Raw genomic sequence first — 19,349 nt, forward strand, 5'->3', positions numbered from 1 at the left:
TATCACAAAATGTTTAACAAAGACATTTTTCTCATTATTGTACCTTATTTTTCTGAGTGCTTTTAAATTGAAGACAGTATTCTAGGTTATATTAACAATAATGAGTCCTGGCAACACTGCTTATACCTATATCCTCTTTGGAAAAACCACATTTACACATCTGGGCCTCAGGCTTATTATCTATCAGTGGTAAACTAAGAATAGATAATCTATAAAGTCCTTACAAAGTTTCTGTAACTGTGTTTTGTTCATAGACTTGCCCATAGAAAAAAATTGCTCCTGTGAAATCATGAAAATACATATTTCTTAAGAGAATTATGAGAATTATAAGAGATTCTTACGAGAATTATGTATTCCTCTAGAAATAAAAATCTATGCTTTCAAATGGCCATTGAACACAATAAAAAATACACATTATTTTATCTTAATAGAGCAACTTATAGCAGTATGTTTATAAAATGTCATATTTCATTTCCATAATGCTGAATGTTTTATCATAGAGAAAAAAATATAGTCCATACATGAATATGAAGAATGTTAAGGTGAAAATAATATTTGGAGACAGTTATAGAAATCCTGTCTAAATATATTACTAGACTTTAATACTTAAAATAATGTGCAAGAAATATGATACAGTAGCACTTAGCAACCTTAACACACATTCTTCAATTCATTAATTCTTCAATTCATTAATTCAGTAAATGTTTAAAGAATATTTACTATGTACCAAGAACTCTACCCAGGATATCACAGTGAAGAAAACTAAAAGTGCAGGTTTTTAGGAGGCTTACATTGTAGGGTCTGTGATGGGGCTGTAGGGGGTAAGGAGGTAGAATGGTAGACAAAATATAAACAAGCAAATTTGTAGTTTATCAGAGAATGTGCAAGGGATAGGGAGGACAGGAGGGAGAACAGTATGCCTTACTGATGAAATATTTCAACAGAGACCTAAAGAAAATGAGTGAAATCTCTGTTGGGCAAGGGAACAAAATATTAAGACCGAAATTTGCTTGGCAGTCAGAGTAGAATAAGGGGCAGTAAGCAATACGTGTGTGTATAGAGGGATATCGCCCATGAAGGACCTTAAGGGCCACTGTAAGAAGTTTGGTTGAAGAAAGATGAAGTCGTGGGGGGTTGTGAGCAGAGAAGTGAAACAATCAAATTTATGTTTAAGAGAATGACTATGGCTGTCGTGGACTTCCCTGGTGGCTCAGCTGGTAAAGAATCTGCCTGCAATGCAGTTCAATCCCTGGGTTCTATCCCTGGGATCCCTGGGTTGGGAAGATCCCCTCGAGGAGGGAATAACTATCCAGTCCAGTATCCTGGCCTGGAGAATTCCATGGACTGTATAGTCCATGGGGTCAGAGTCAGGCACTGTTGAGCGACTTTGACTTCACTATGACTTGTTGTATTGAAAAAAGACTATTGGGGCAAGGATTGGGAAATTCGGGAACAAAATTATATGCATACTGCAATTTTGAAGGTTAGAGTTAGTGATACAGTGGATATGGTGGCAATTTATTGGTTATGTTTCAAGTACAAAATCAAGGAAATTTGCTGAATCAAAGTTGAGAGAGAAATAGAGGAGTCAAAAGTGACTCTAGGTTTTTGATCTGACTATCTGAAAGCCTGGAAAGTGAAGTGAAAGTGTTAGTTGCTCAGTCATGTCTGACTCTTTACAACTCCATGGACAGTAGCCTGCTAGGCTTCTCTGTCCACTGGAATCCTGGAGTTGACATTAACTTCAATGGACAAGACCTCAGATGAGGAAAATTAAAATAATTTGAAATATATATTAGTCTAGTTCCATAGACAAAGAGTATATTAGATTAATGCACTGTGAATCCACTCCTGGTTTTAATTTTCTGTATTGAGTACAATAAATATTTTTGAAAAGAAAATTTAATTAGTCATTGGTTTTTGGTGGTTTGTGATATTTTATATTATTTTTTGTTTGTTTGTTAGATAGTCCAGTAGCATGTGCTGAAACCATCTGAGTATTCTTTGAAATATCTTCTTTGGCATTCAAGCTCAGGCAGTTTTCATATTTCCTGTATTTTTGCTAGGGCCATAATGAACTTTCAGATACTTCAAATGCTTCTGAAATATGTCAAATTCAGTTTCAGTGACATAGCTGTATTTTTGAAAACTTGTCATTGACTCTTTGCTAGATAACATATGCTTTTTGATTGACAAATCCATAATAAGGGAAACAAATTGTATAAGAGTCCTTGAGTGTTTAAGCTTTTTAAGTTTAAGTAGGAATGCTGTGCAGGGACATTTTATCATATTTTAGTCAGAGCAAGAGGAAAACAAGAGAAGTTAAAATGGAAAATGTGATTGTTAAGTCAGATCTCTGTTGACTTGTGAGGTCACTATCATATCAATTTAAGTCAGTGTTTAGCTAGCTCTTAGGAGCCCCAACTTCTTTAGAAGTTTGCTCTAAGCAGTCAGTTCACTCACCGGAAGAAAATGCCCCAACATTAAAATTTTTCTTATAATTTATAATTAAATAAATTTAAAGTTTGGTAGAACCAACACAATACTGTAAAGCAATTGTCCTTCAATTAAAAATAAATAAATAAATTGAAAACTTAGCACAAATTTCATGGATTTTTCTTCCTTTTAGTATCTTCTCATGTATTTTGTACACAAAGGGTCTTAAAGATGGGAAAAAAATTTAGGTATTCCCAGAGACTTCCAGATAAAGGGATGTCTATACTTTAAAGAGTAAACCTGAAATGCTCTTGGTAGTAAAATTCTTAGAATTTTAACATTTTAAAGCCAAAAGATAAGAAATGTTGGCTAAGAAAATCATACATGATTTTACTAGCCTTTTGAAACTGTGCTCCTTGTCCTTATAAAGTGCTTGTTTGTGTGTTTGTGAGTTTGTGTGTGGGGCGGTGGGGGGGCAGTGTTTGCCTGTAGTCAACCTGATCAAACTGATTAATATTTTCTATTAGAGCTTTTTAAGAAATGATGAGAGTCAAAGATGTGACATCCTCTATTCTAGAGGTCACTTCTTCCTTTTCCCCTACAAACCCCTGCCCTGAATTTTTCTTAGCTGCTGAGTACATTTACAGTAAATAAAAATACATATATAGAGAAACTTTATGGGTGTTTTAAATGGTGTCAAATGGTGTCACAGATTTTTCTACTTTTTCATATCTTCTACTTATGTATTTTGAACACAAAGTGTTTTAAGATGAAAAAATAATGTGAAGGTAGCTTAATTATGATTGTGTTCCTTGAGACGTAATTTATGGCAAATGATATGTAGCATTTCAATTAAAAGTTTAATTGGTATATATTGAGTTCATTCTCCCAGTGATTAAAACTTTAGATGTTCTGGCACAGCAATGAAATTCTGATATTAATGCATTATTTTTTAATATAAAATAAATTGGTCTTAGTGACTTAACTAAAATCCTAAATGCCTAAGAATTAAATATTAAGGCTAATATTCTACCCTTCACCTACAATTTTCTGTAGCCTACGTGACAAGTCACAGTGTCTGAAGAGAAAAAGAACTGTACAGTTTATGAGACAGAGTGGTTAAAGACTGAGTTTCCCATATCAGTTTTGGGACCAAGCTGATTGTTACACTTAGCCTGCCTTAGAAGTGACTGCAACCCAACAGAGTATCTTTTCAAATGTTTCAGCTGTTGCCTTTTAACTTCATTTTGCTCCCCTCAATGCCTAGCTGGTTTCTTCTGATTTCATGTACTTTAAATTGAATTTTCATATTCTCCTTCTCTTTTTTGTTTAAATGTGATGCTTTAATAAGACCTAATGAGATGTCAATATCTAATTTTTTTTCTGGTACAAAATTTGGAACTGATTTTTGTACAGTGAATTTTCCTTGCTCAGAAATAATTCAATGTACGTACTTGATGTTGACAGAAATTCAGCATGTTTTCGTGAAGGTCCGGTAGAAACAGTTTATAAAATTTCATAATGAATTTACTTTATAAGGCATTTACATTGTCTCTCTCGCCACATTATGACAAGAAAAAAATAAAAGTAACCCCACCCCCAAGCTAATTCTGTGACATCATGGCAATTTTTTTTTTAAAGCAAACACAATTTGTTTTTCACATTGTTCTGATGTTTAATAACAGTTTGCTGTTATTTATTCTTTTTATGTGCTTTTTAATCAGATACAAATTTTAGTAGGGAAGTAAGCAAACATTCCTAAAAATGAATTATAAACAACTGTTTTAGAATACTAAAAGGATTTTAAAACTTTCAATTCAACAAAGTTAATATTTTTCCCTAATTGAAATAATGGAAAAACATAAGTGTAGACACTTTCATGGCTTAGGGGAAATGGTCTTCAGGCCCCCAGAGTCATGTTCCTTAGCAGCCATTGTTGAGATCTGGTTCCACTACAGTCCTGCATGGTAGGCACCATTTTATCTTCTTCAGAAGGTTCATCTAGACATTGATTACTGTTAACATGTCTCAAGGTGAGTCTCTGTAAAAGATAACCAATAGTCAGTGCAACATGTTTTATCTTAAGCTGCAGTAGCTCATCAGATTAAATCTACTCTTTGAAATATCCTTTATGATTTTTTTGGTATAAACATTGTGATAATGTTTGTAAAAGGAACTGTGCACAGGTGGCTCTGAGTTAGTTATTATACAACTTTCATTGTTATGATTTCATCATTGTCTAATACCCCTTTACTTGCAGATGGTTAAAGAAATTGGCTGATATTTATCATGCACTGCCAAGAATTCAGACTCCTTTGCAAAGAATCTGTTTGTGAGTTCAGAGTTCAGTTGAAGAGTGCAAATATTAACAATCTTTTACAGAATCTTAGTTTTCTTAGGCATGTGTTATTTAGTAACCGTTTGGTAAACATGCAAAGAGATGTCACTGCTGGGACTCAAAGAAAACTTCAAGAGATGTTCCTATTTCAAAATACTGTATAAGCCATAGTATCTGTGATTGTGAGATATTCATTGTAGGAGAGTAATTATCATGGCAACAAAGATCTGTCTTACTTGATAGTGTGATCATCATATTTAGTTTGCCTTTTTAGGGATCTTAAATACCAACATCAAATAAAAATGTGATGGACATATTTTAAAATATTATATCTATATATTTTCATAATAATATTTGTTAATAAGCATCTTCTCAGTACCCAAATGCTAAAATGTAATTCCAATAATTTCATCATGTTAACTAGTCATTACATATCTTTTGAGTTCATATTTACATTTTGACATCATATTTTTGAACTTTTCAGATAAAGATTTTAAGTACACATGGCTTTACATACATAATTTATGCACTAATTGTATACAATATCATATACTGTTCTGCTCAGTTGGTCTAGAACCATACTATATGAAAAACTCCTCAGCCAGAAGAGGTATGTTTGAATATGGAAGGTGATTTGGAAATATATCTTGAAAAAACATGCTGTATATTTTTGTTTCAAATTACCAAAATTAAAGGGAGACAAATACTTTTTTGAGGGGGGAGGAGTGGACTCTTGATGGGCTTCCCAGTGGTGCTAGTGGCAAAGTGGTAAAGTGCCAATGCAGGAGACATAAGAGACGTGGGTTCAATCCCTGGGTCAGGAAGATCCCCTAGAAGAGGGCATGGCAGCCCACTTCAGTACTCTTGCCTGGAGAATCCCATGGACAGAGGAGCCTGGTAGGCTACAGTCCATAGGATCACATAGTCAGACACGACTGAAGCAACTTAGTATGGGCTCTTGATATTATATTGAAAATTGGAAGATAAAAAAGGCAGGGGGCATGCACACACACACCACACATACACACACACACACACACACACACAGAAGTGGGAGAGAAACACTGCCTAGACAATTACAGTTTGTTTTGGATTAGGACTACAAACGCCCTGGACTCCACTGTCCTGAGAAAAGATAGAATGGAAAATAAGCTTGTGGTAAAGGATGCTTAATAGACAACAAACAGGAAATTAAAAGAGCAAGGCTATGAGATGTGAAGAAGATTTGAAGACTTTGGCCTTTGTTGTTGCTCTTTCAATACATGAAAGCCATTTATACTGAAAAACAGACAAAAGAAGAAATGGCCAAAGATAGGCAAGAAGATAGCTGATTTATACTTATAATGCCAGAAATTATGTTGTTGGTTTATGAACCAACAGCCAGATTGAAAAAAGATACAAAACAAAAGCATTGTTTTTAGAAAACTCAAGTTAAAAATCAACAAAATATTTTTCATTTTTGTTACATACCTGAGGTCCTTTGTGTATATGTGTCCTTTTCCAAAAAAGCCACTTACCCTTGTATGCTTCTATTAGATCCTTTTCAAAAACATGTATATGACTTTAAGGATTAGATTGAATATGTATTGTCAACTACACATATAATGATAATTTTTAAAACAGTATTCTTTAAAAAAATTTTTTTGAAGGAATTCATTAGTAGTCAAAAGCCACTGCTATTAAGATAACAACCAACCAAGGAAAGTATTCTCCTTTTCAGTGTAGTGGAGTAGAAAGATCAGTCATTTTAGGGTTAGATAGCCATAAATGTGAATTCCTGCTCCCCAAGTTACTAGCTATGAAGATTTGGGCAACCTACTAAATCATTCTGACTTAGGTTCCTTCAGATGCTTAGTTATAGTTTCTCTCTCTCTCTCTTTCTATATATATATATATATATATATATATATATATATATATATATAGTTATACTTACTATATATATAAATGCTGTTTTCCCTACTGCTTAAAAAATCTGACCTTTAGTCAACTGTGATCTCCTGCCAACCCGATAAGGGTAAAATTGTTAACTATATGTTTAAAGGCATAGTTATGGTAAACATGACCTTTGATTGATTTACTGCATCTTCCTTTGATAAACTGCATTATAATACCTGACAGGAAGCCAAGTAATAGGCTTTCTAAGTGCAAAGTGTACTTTTGCGTGTTCCCTCAGGTTTCGGGCAGCTGTTAGAGATATTGTCTCCTTTGAGACGTAGGCTATTACACCAGGGTAGTTTTCCACAACTGCTTGATGTGACTCGCATGCTCTTGCTCAGGGCTATCACCTGTGAAGAAGCTTGCTCTCATAAGAGTATATAAACTGCTGTGGAACTTTTGCAGAGTCTGAGAGAAGCAAGTTGTGGTTTCTGCCCTTGCATTCTGTAAGTTGACTTGTGAGACTAAATGGTTAAATCTGAGAAGACCACTTGATGGGCATTGCACTTTCCAATGTTTCTTTGAAAACAAATGAAGATAATAAATGCAAATTGCCTTGTATACAAGTTCTCTTTGTGCAAAAAGTCCAGACTTTTCCAGCTTTCCAATGCATGTTTGGAATGCCCTTGTCTCAAGTGTAAGCCTAATCTAAACAACACCCCTCCTTTCTCCTCCTCTCCTCTCCATGCTTCCATTTCCAATCTTGTCACAAGTATTCCAAGCTCAATTGTGTCTTCTACTATCAACCTTTTATTATTAATCTGAACCAAACCAACTCCCTGACTTCCTGTGTGTTCTCATAGGGAAGAATTGGACATTATGATATTTTATTTACAGTACAATAATCCCCTTAAAATCAAGAACCAGGACAGGTACATATTTGTATTCTTTACAAGAATGCCATACCAGTTTTTTGACTTGACTTGAACTGAATAATGGTTTATATTATTGCTTGCTGTGAAGATATTCACAATCACACAAGTCAGAAATGGAAGTACAATTCTTAAAAGCTTTTTTTATTATATCACTTAAGTAACCACAGAAAATGCTTAGAAATAATTTATTTCATAAAGTTTTTGAAAATTAGTCTTCAATAATGCATTTACGTTTCCAGTTAAAATAGTAAACTTTAGAAAGGATGTGTTATATTTTCACACAAAGTATCTGAATAAAATTAACAAAATTTAATAATTTCAGCCTTCTAAAAACAATTTTTGGCTATGTTAGTTTTTTTATTGTTTTTTTTCAGCTGTAATACAAAATCTCTTGTCATATAGACATGGGTATAGTTAGCCTGAAAAGAGCTTATATGCCATAATATATTCCATCACTTATGCTATGCTATGCTATGCTAAGTCGCTTCAGTCGTGTCCTACTCCGTGGGACCCCATAGACGGCAGCTCACCAGGCTCCGCCGTCCCTAGGATTCTCCAGGCAAGAACACTGGAGTGGGTTGCCATTTCCTTCTCCATCCATCACTTATACTTATGTATATTTGAAATATGGAGAAAACTGGAAAATACCTATTGATAATAAACAAATACCACTTAATATATGCAGCCTCCAAAGTAATGAGCACCTAAAGATGGAAAATAGCTCCATGGAGAATTAGCACATAAAAATTTTTAAAACACGTTTTAAAGAAGTAAGTTTAGATTTCAATACAGAGCATTACAAAAACACTAAAATTTTATAAAGTCTGCAATACAAACCTCCAAAATTATTTGAGAAAGTAATCAGTAGAATTCTTAAAAATATTTCTAAAAATTTCCATTCTTGTATAGTTTCTTAGAAGCCATTTCTGCAAAGGGCTATCATTACATATATCCACAGTGGGCTGTTGGGAGCCATCAGCTACTTTGCTTACTGAGAGACAGGACTGGGTGATTATGTGAAGAAGAGTGTGGGTCTGTTTGACAAAGAAAATAATGAATAATGACAAAATCAAGACCAAAGGCAGTAATAAATCAGTCATTCTAAGCAATATACAATTTCTACTGGGTAAGCATGGAAAGCACACATCACACTAACTGCATTCATGGAACTTTGAGCCACATCCCTTCAGTAGGAGTAACTGAAGATAAGATTGAGAATATGGAGAAGAGCCTGAGATCAAATGGTGAAACATTTGAGACAAAAGTTTATTTTGGATAGAAAATGTTATATGCTTAGTGTTCATCCCAGCAACAAAATGCTTTTAGCATTAAATGAGTTATTTTTCTCTAGGTACTTCAGACAAAACCTTAACCAGAGGGAATTCGAAATCTGAAATAATCCTTTTGAGATAAGTTATTTTTCATTTAAAAAAACACATAAAACATTTAGTGCTTTCATTTGTTTGAAAATACAAGTATTATTTTTTTCTTAGTATTCTGTATAGAAGAGATACCAATTGTTAATTTTTTTTTCTAGTAATTTTAATCACTTTTATGTAATTGAGCTCATCTAGTTAAATAGGCCTCACTTTATATTCTGGGCATCATTTTTAAAACTAAATATTCTAAAAACCTAAAAAATAATTTCTACCAAGGAGACTTGCCAAAAATCATTTAACTCTCCATTGGGGATATGCAATTTGGAGCTACTAGGAGGAATGCTGGGATAAACATCTCTGAACATCTCTCTCCACGTGTATCTCATTTCTTAGAGATAATTCTTAGAAGTGAAATCGCAAGATCAAAAGGTATGAACATTTTAATATGTACTAGCAAAATAAAAAATCGATTAAACATCTATAATAATTATTTTGTAATAATAGCAGCAGCTTTATTGTGCTTTAGTATATGTCAGAATACTGTATTTGTGTCAATTTCACTGCATATACATCAGTACTGTGTGTTGCCACTATAAACATTTCTTGACATATGGACAGGATAAAGAATGATATGGATAAAAGAACACATGTGAAATGACTTTTTATAGTTATTTAATAGTTTTTCATATTTATTTAAAATAACTTATTTTTCATTGGTTAATTTCTATTTTTCCTATGCTCTTTATACAGGACCATGGATATTTTTATATTGGGTGTACATTTTTTCTTTTAAATACTCCTTTTAAGCATACCAGCCCTTGTCATATTTATTACAAATGCCTTTGACAACTTTAGGAAACTGTCATAGTAACTCAGTTTTGAAGGCAATATGACATACAGGCTGACAAACAGCATACTGCCAAATATCATTTTGCATGGCATTGTTTAAAATATTGACTAGAAACAGAAATATGAACCCTAAGCTAGTATTGTTTTTTGTTTATAATATAGTATTACTTAATTTTTCTTTACTGAAGTATGAAACATTATTTCCTAGGATTTACAAAATTTCAATCATATTATTTTAAGATACATAAGAAAAGTATAATTCCTGTCTTTAAACAATTTTCCTATCTAAGACAAGGTGTGTCATGGAGTATTTCCCTCTTTACCCCTTTAATGATACAATTAGAGCTGAAAGCCAACTGGAATCAGGCTAGGGAAACAATTTTGGTGACAAAATATGAATCATAAAATTAGGTAATACCTTTGTACCTTTGGATTAAAAAGCACTAAGTAAAAAATTTTGATATTTTAATGCACAAATAGAAGTGACTGTATGGTTGATTGAAAAACCAAACATACAGGTCTCAGTTTGAAAGATGCCATATTAAAAGTTTGAAATGAAATTAATTATTGCTATATGTAATGATAAATTAAGATTAAACTTGGACTATTATAGATATTTAATAGCAAAAGCAATAGGATTTCCCCTATTGATCAAGTACAGAATAATGATTATTTAAATATTAATATAGTAAAGTTCTTATTCAAAATATTAAGTATGATCTCCCAATAAGGTGATCTGTGCACTTGTTAGAAAATGAGTATTAAATAAGTCTGTAAGTATTTAACAAGCAAGAATTAAAAACAATACTAAACTACTGAAATTCCTATTCACTAATTGTTTCTAATAATACATAAATCACAGCTATGGGTCAGTAGAACTATGGAAATATAATACTTGTCTGATATACACAGCCTTCAAAAAGTAAATCAAACCACTATTTTTATTAGGAATGCTACTCAGGGAATTGGCTGGGTTGGCAACTATAGATGACTTACCTTGAAATTATATTCCCATTTACCTGCTTTCTGATAAAGGTAAATAAAAGAGGAGTTGTTAAAAATCTAAATATAAGCTTCTGTGATTTCAGTAAATATAATCCCATATATTTAACCTACTAAAGAAAATTCCTGATATTGTGACTCTGAGAAACATTTGATACAGATGGATATCAAATTCATAACAAGTATTTTCTCAGTCAATTTGCTCAGTCAAATGAGACACAAGACTTATTTTTAGCATCATATTTTGTTTCCTTTTTTTCTTTGTTGCACAGTGTTTGTGGAACATAAGTGTTCTGTTCTAAAATTAGATTCTCACACTGTATGTAGCAGCCTGGATGTTCAAAAAGAAATGTTAATATGTACACTTATTGCAGTAAAATGTAAATTTCAAATGGATTGGAACACAATTGCAACGAAATAGGATAATATGAGAAAACCTGAATAAGAGAATGGATGGATGACAGACCTTTATAACAGTAATCTTTAAAATATTTCAGGGAGATGAAATTTAGTCTTTTTTCTTTTAACTTTGTGGCAGTGGGCTTTTATTACACCAAAGTGTTCAAGTAATTTATTCAGGAGTTCTAGACCAGGTGGGGATCTTTGAGTTGTGCTGATGATGCTTCAGTTGCCCCCAAAATGAACACATCTGGCCAGGTATAACGTGGTACTGAATTAATTTCATGGTTGTGCTGTTTAAGAAATATTTAGTTAAGAAAGTGGGAAACTCTGTATTTCAAATCAAAGTTGGCCAAAGATATGTATTTATTACCAACTGTGCTTTAGTTTCATTCAAATAAAAGGTGAAACAATTAGATATTAATTATATTATGAATATATATGGCTAAAATTTGTAAACAGACCATATTGACAAAGTAGTCTTACGACTTAACCGTTTATCTAAACAGACGATATTTACTGCAGTACATCATTCCTATTATTTAGGAAAGAAGGAATACTGTGTGAATACAATTTGGTACCAAAATAATTGATAATATATAACCGTTTCTTTCATTTGTAATACTGTACATTTAGCTAATCTGATCCAGACATGCTGGGACCTGGGACCCTTGGCTGCAGTGTTTGCACCTGGACAAACATTCCCTTGAGCTACAGATGAAGGAACTAAAAATAGAACTGCATACATGCGCAGTTGAGGTAAATTATGAACAAAAAGATACAAAAAGACCAAAAAACTGGGAGCAAAAGCAGGGTACTACGCATGCCCCCTACATAATACCACCAAAGGGGTGGGCAAAACACCTAAACCACCCCTCTAGCCTGACTCTTGGACACACCCCTATCTTCATCTCATATAAGGATCCCCCACCAGAGAGCGAGAAAGGAAAACAGTTCCTTGTTTTCACTCTCTTCTGTGACCTCCTGGGGGATAGGGGTGAGCTTTTTCCTCACATGGGATAAGGGTAAGGGTGTGCTTTTGTTCCTGGCTGTTCAGAGATGGCTGTTGGGTTTGTGGTCCATAATTTGCCCCAGCTATGAATGCATGCAGTTGTTCCTAGTCCCTTACAGTTTCTTTGTAATTTGTAGCCAGAGGAGACATTTGTCTAGGTACAGGCATTATTACACCACTGAGTAAAGGGTCTCAGGTCCTGGCCTGTGTCAAGAACATCATTCAGGAAGCAGTGTAGTGTAGTGGAAAGATTGCTGAATTTGGTGCCAGAAACTTGGGCTGTACACATTTAGGTAAGGAATTTAAACCACACTAAGCTTGGTTTTATTGACGTGAAAAATACAAATAATATTATCTTATAGGACTATTGTAAGAATTGTGTGAAACAATAGTTAGACACCCAGAAAAACTTTTCTTCTCTTTCCCCCCAGTCACTTAAGAAGTAAACAAACCAAAGCAGCTGGATATACTCAATGTTTTGAGGCTTTATGATACCATTTCAGTTTTTCTCTGTATATCTGAACAGTTTTCCTATTTATGACTTGCTTTTTTAAGATTGAAAAGACTATGAAAGATAAGGTGATGGAATAGTTCTGTTCACACTGTGAACTGTTGTGCTGATAACTAGCTTTCTTTGATTACTTTGCTGTGCTTAGTTGCTCTGTCATGTCTGACTCTTTGTGACCACGTGGACCGTAGCCCTCTGGGCTCCTCTGTCCATGGAGATTGTCCAGGCAAGAATACTGGAGCAGGTTCCCATGCACACCTCCAGGGGATCTTTTCAACCCAGGGATTGAACCTAGGTCTCCTGCGTTGCAGGCATATTCTTTACCATCTGAGCCACCAGGGAAACCCTTTGATTACTTTATTAGGACCTAAATCTGCTGGTGGTTTAATTTTTCTCCTTTAGCTTTCTTCTGATAAAGGCTAGAAGGAGACAACTTTAAGGTATATATCATCTCTATAATCATGAAATACACCAAACTTTATTCTGCTTTGAAAGTGCACCACCTCAGAGGTTTGTCGAAGAATAAATATGCCCGTCATAGCTAGTGATAAAGAATTAGAGAAATAGCAGGGGCACTTAACCACTTTCCACTGGTTGAAAGCCGTGTCATTTTTAAAATGTATTTATTTATGGTTTTTCCTAGTTTTGCAATACTTTTCAATAGTGCATATAAAAAGACTAAGAAAGATAAGCAGATGTTTGGCCACTGTCTAGACTTGTCCTTCTCAAACTCTTTAACATCTCCGTAAATGACTTGGGGATTTTGTTAAAATATAGGCTCTGATTTAGTGTGTCTAGAGTGATCTCTCAGATACATAATTTCTAACAAGTTCCCAGGTGATGTTACCAGTCCTGGAATTACACTTTGGCTAGCAATGGTTGAGACTAGTTTTTAGACTAAAGTGATCATAAACCTAAAACTTAAAAGGTAATCATAAAAAATAAATATTGTATTTCAGTTCCATTTACAAAACTCATCTGTATTTGCTGACTCCTACACAAATAAAATCAGTGGTTTCTTTCAAAGCTGAAATTCCAAAAAGGCAGTGCATTATTTCTATCAGTCAGTTCATCAGTTCAGTCATTCAGTAGTATCCGACTCTTTGCGACTCCATGAACTGCAGCACGCCAGGCCTCCCTGTCCATCACCAACTCCCTGAGTCCACCCAAACCCATGTCCATTGAGTCGATGATGCCATCCAACCATCACATCCTCTGTCGTCCCCTTCTTCTCCTGCCCTCAATCTTTCCCAGCATCAGGGTCTTTTCCAGTGAGTCAGCTCTTCGCATCAGGTGGCCAAAGTATTGGAATTTCAGCTTCAACATCAGTCCTTACAATGAATACCCAGGACTGATCTTCTTTAGGATGGACTGGTTGGCTCTCCTTGCAGTCCAAGGGACTCTCAAGAGTCTTCCCCAACACCACAGTTCAAAAGCATCAATTCTTTGCCGCTCAGCTTTCTTTATAGTCCAACTCTCACATCTATACATGACTACTGGAAAAACCATAGCCTTTACTAGAAGGACCTTTGTTGGCAAAGTAATATCTCTGCTTTTTAATATGCTGTCTAGGTTGGTCACAACTTTCCTTCCAAGGAGTAAGCATCTTTTAATTTCATGGTTGCAATCACCATCTGCAGTGATTTTGGACCGAAGAAAAATAGTCATCCACTGTTTCCACTGTTTCCCCATCTATCTGTCATGAAGTGATGGGACCAGATGCCATGATCTTAGTTTTCTGAATGTTGAGCTTTAAACCTACTTTTTCACTCTCCTCTTTCACTTTCATCAAGAGGTTCTTCACTTTCTGCCTTAAGGGTGGTATCATCTGCATATCTGAGGTTATTGATATTTCTCCTGGCAATCTTGATTTCAGCCTGTGTTTCCTCCAGCCCAGCGTTTCTCATGATGTACTCTGCATATAAGTTAAATAAGCAGGGTGACAATATACAGCCTTGACATACTCCTTTTCCTATTTGGAACCAGTCTGTTGTTCCATGTCCAGTTCTAACTATTGCTTCCTGACCTGCGTACAGGTTTCTCAAGAGGCAGGTCAGGTGGTCTGGTATTTCCATCTCTTTCAGAATTTTCCACAGTTTATTGTTTTCCACACAGTCAAAGGCTTTGGCATAGTCAATAAAGCAGAAATAGATGTTTTTCTGGAACTCTCTTGCTTTTTAAATGATCCATCGGATGTTGGCAATTTGATCTCTGGTTCCTCTGCCTTTTCTAAATCCAGTTTGAACATCTGGAAGTTCACGGTTCACATATTGCTGAAGCCTGGCTTGTAGAATTTTGAGCGTTACTTTACTAGCGTGTGAGATGAGTGCAATTGTGCGGTAGTTTGAGCATTCTTTGGCATTGCCTTTCTTTGGGATTGGAATGAAAACTGACCTTTTCCAGTCGTGTGGCCACTGCTGAGTTTTCCAGATTTGCTGGCATATTGAGTGCATTACTTTCACAGCATCATCTTTCAGGATTTGAAATAGCTCAACTAGAATTCCATCACCTCCACTAGCTTTGTGCATAGTGATGCCCCCTAAGGCCCACTTGACTTCACATTCCAGGATGTCTGGCTCTAGGTGAGTTGAGTGATCACACCATCGTGATTTTCTGGGTCGTGAAGACCTTTTTTGTGCAGCTCTTCTATGTATTCTTGCCACCTCTTCTTAATATCTTCTGCTTCTGTTAGGTCCATACCATTTCTGTTCTTTATTGAGCCCATCTTTGTGTGAAATATTCCCTTAGTATCTCTAATTTTCTTGAAGAGATCTCCAGTCTTTCCCATTCTTTTGTTTTCCTCTATTTCTTTGCATTGATCGCTGAGGAAAGCTTTCTTATCTCTCCTTGCTATTCTTTGGAACTCTGCATTCAAATGGGTATATCTTTCCTTTTCTCCTTTGCTTTTTGCTTCTCTTCTTTTCACAGCTATTTGTAAGACCTCCTCAGACAGCCATTTTACTTTTTTGCATTTCTTTTTCTTGGGAATGGTCTTGATTCCTGTCTCCTGTACAATGTCACGAACCTCTGTCCATAGTTCATCAGGCACTCTATCAGATCTAGTCCCTTAAATCTATTTCTCACTTCCACTGCATAGTCATAAGGGATTTGATCTAGGTCATACCTGAATGGTCTAGTGGTTTTCTCCACTTTCTTCAATTAAGTCTGAATTTGGCAAAAGGAGTTCATGATTTGAGCCACAGTCAGCTCCCAGTCTAGTTTTTGCTGACTGTATAGAGTGTCTCCATCTTTGCCTGCAAAGTATATAATCAGTCTGATTTCAGTGTTGACCATCTGATGATGTCCATGTGTAGAGTCTTCTCCTATGTTTTTGGAAGAGGGTATTCGCTATGACCAGTCCATTTTCTTGGCAGAACTATATTAGCCTTTGCCCTGCTTCATTCTGTACTTCAAGGCCAAATTTGCCTGTTATTCTGGGTGTTTCTTGACTTCCTACTTTTGCACTCCAGTCCCCTATAATGAAAGGATAACTTTTTGGGGTGTTAGTTTTAGAAGGTCTTGTAGGTCTTCATATAACCGTTCAACTTCAGCTCCTTCAGGGTTACTGGTCAGGGCATAGACTTGGATTACCGTGATATTGAATGATATGCCTTGGAAAGAGATCATTCTGTCGTTTTTGAGATTGCATCCAAGCACTGCATTTCAGACTGTTTTGTTGACCGTGATGGCTACTCCATTTCTTCTACGGGATTCCTGCCCACAGTAGTAGATATAACGGTTATCTTAGTTAAATTCACCCACTCCAGTCCATCTTGGTTCACTAATTCTTAGAATGTCGATGTTCACTCTTGCCATCTCCTGTTTGACCACTTCCAATTTGCCCTGATTCATAGACCTAACATTCCAGGTTCCTATGCAATATTGCTCTTTACAGCATCGAACCTTGCTTCTATCACCAGTCCCATCCACAACTGGGTGTTGTTTTTGCTTTGGCTCCACTCCTTCATTTTTTCTGGAGTTATTTCTCCACTGATCTCCAGTAGCATATTGGGCACCTACCGACCTGGGGAGTTCATCTTTCAGTGTCCTATCTTTTTGCCTTGTCCTACTGTTCATCAGGTCTCTAGGCAAGAATACTGAAGTGGTTTGCCATTCCCTTCTCCAGTGGACCACATTATTTCTATAATTATTCTATTTTCATGTGTCTTCTTTACATTATGATTTCTACATTTTTTAATTTGGCAAAAGAATTTATACTAGTTAAAATTTTAGGTTTAGACAAGTTGAACATCATAATTTTTAAAACTAACATAGGAGAGTAAATTAAGGTATGAATATAATTATTAAGATGAATGAATTATACTTCACAATACTTATGGAATATTATAAGTTTTATCATGTGTCTTTCATATTACAGTGCTCTAAAAATACTACAGTAGAATAACTACTAGTTATCAAAAATAGTAAATTTACAAGAAAACTATATCTTAGCTGAAGCTACCAAATTTTTTTTTTATCTTTCCTTCAAAATCCCTAATTGCCTCAGTAATCTTGCTACTGGCTGATAAAAATATAAACAAGTATATACAATTATAAACAATAGTTATTTCAGGTATGAATAAATTTGAATTATGACTTTAGAAGCCTTGTCACTCAAAAATTATAGAAAGTTTAAAGATTTGATGTGGTATTGTGAAATTCTATACTCATTCATCTTACAAAAAATATATACATTCATTTCCCTCTTAATATATGCTAGAAGTTTGTTTTTTAGCACAAACCCCATAAAATCCTAGTTTCCTAGGGAAGACTAAAGAACAACAAAACAACAAAAAGTTTTTATTTCAAAACTTGCAGCATTTCTCCTTTATTTATACTTTTATCTTAGTTTTCTTTATTGACGAGGTAAGAGGCTCAGGGTCCAGAATTTCCCACGTGTATTATTGGAGTAGATACCATCCATCCCCATCCAATCTTAAAGGTTCATGATGGATGGTAACAGTTGAAGAGAAAAACTTTGTGGTCAGACAGAGAAGATGAATAAGGTATTCAGAAGACAGAAGAATCCAAATAGAACACACTGGTGAAATATTAAAAGGATTCAAGGTGCCTGTCTTTAATAATGTCCCAGAAGAAAAATATTTGATGTCTAAGGAGCTTGGTAATTTTGTATAAATTTTAAAGCCTAATATCAAACCTACATAACTAGTTTCAAATCACGTTAGAATTCAGTGTTTTCCTGATATTCCACTTAAGAAACCACAACATCTTGCAAATTAAATTGTCATTCAAAAAGTATTTAAAAAGAAGACCTTGTTAAAATATCAACAATACCAACAACTCTGTAGTTTGCTTTTTAAAATGTTACTCCTGCAGAGTAGTACAGGCTTGCATAGAACACTGCCTTTATGAAATTTGTTCACCTCTGTTGTATTATTTATCTTGTAAGAATAAAATTTACTTATCTTTAAATAAGTCGCCAACCATTTGATGATGTGGAAATGTAGCAGAGATAACCAGTTCATTTTACTAAGCAAAGAGAACTGAAAGAAACGCAGCTATTTCCATTCCAGCTTCCTTATGCAGAGGAAAATATTTCTTTTTTATTAGCTCCATCTGATGGTTGATCTGGTTTTTACACACTGCCTGGCTATAAATTCCCAACAGTAATTTTATTGTTTTTTGTCCTTCTCTTCTATTATAAAAATGTGCTATATTGTAAAGATACTCCTATTCATTGAATTCTGCAAATATTCACTAATACAAAGAGTATTAATGCTAATCTTGTAGCATTTTCTTTTTCCTTTAAGTTGAGAAGCATAAATATCACAGATTACAGGAGTGTAAAAGTTAACATTTGAAAATATTGATATTGTCCTGTATGCACATCTTCATAGAGGATACACAAACCTCTTAGAGGGGCATGGCCCATCCATTATCTAATTTATGTTGAGCATGTTTGTGGTGATAACAAATTTTAAGCACATAAAAATGGCTATTTTCCTCATTCATATTTTATACTAATGGTGTAGTTTTGTAAAAACTTATTTGTGTGATATACCATCCTAATTTTTCAGCTGTGAGCATGAGTGCTTGAAAGTGCAGTTCTTTCAATGCAGAGAAAGTTAGCTTGAAGGATCAATATTTGAAATACATGATTGAGTCTAGCATTAAATAAGAAGTTAAGAAAATACTATACCTCAGCATCATACTCCCATAACTGATTTCCTCTCATATGGTGGCATTTTAACATGATTACAGGTCCATTGAGTCTAGAAACATCTAAGCACAAGTCATCGGTTCGGATTTCTTTGTCAGCAGTATATGAAAATACCTGCAAATATAAAAGGCAGCTAATAAAATAATATCTTCTTTTATAAAATGTTGCAATATAGCAGATTTATCTGTGGAAGCTTTCATATCATATAAACTTGTGTTTTCAAATGATCTCTGCTATGTGACCTTGAGAAAGCTAGTTCATCTCTCTGTGTTCTTTTCCTCAAATACAAAATAGGTACCATGTCACGTGCTTTCTAAGGTTTTTATGAACTCTCAGTTTAACAAACTATTATTGTTATTTTTGTAATTCTAACTTGTTTTATTTTTTTCCTTTTATTTTTGTAAAATTGAATAGTTGATTTACAATGTTGTG

The 19,349-nt window shown here is 34.6% G+C and overlaps 1 protein-coding gene across 19 annotated transcripts in view; it reads right to left on the reverse strand.

The window, feature by feature from the left end:
• Nucleotides 1-4,086: 4,086 nt before the first annotated feature.
• GALNT13 (polypeptide N-acetylgalactosaminyltransferase 13) overlaps nt 4,087-19,349 on the reverse strand; it is a 556,330-nt gene continuing 541,067 nt past the window's right edge. For 13 of the 19 annotated variants that reach the window (XM_081577989.1, XM_081577987.1, XM_081577978.1 and 10 more), the window contains 2 exons: nt 18,897-19,031; nt 4,087-4,477 (listed from right to left, as the gene is read on the reverse strand). In XM_081577989.1, coding sequence (XP_081434115.1) covers nt 4,337-4,477; nt 18,897-19,031 — 276 coding nt within the window. In that variant the 3' untranslated portion in view covers nt 4,087-4,336. Of the gene's footprint in view, nt 4,478-8,424; nt 8,622-18,896; nt 19,032-19,349 lie in introns of all 19 variants that reach the window. The other 6 variants (XM_081577982.1, XM_081577970.1, XM_081577981.1 and 3 more) reach the window with 2 other exon arrangements.

This window comes from Giraffa tippelskirchi, chromosome 3, assembly GCF_054371585.1.
Source record: "Giraffa tippelskirchi isolate mGirTip1 chromosome 3, T2T-mGirTip1v1.2.pri, whole genome shotgun sequence".
NCBI classification, from domain to species: domain Eukaryota; kingdom Metazoa; phylum Chordata; class Mammalia; order Artiodactyla; family Giraffidae; genus Giraffa; species Giraffa tippelskirchi.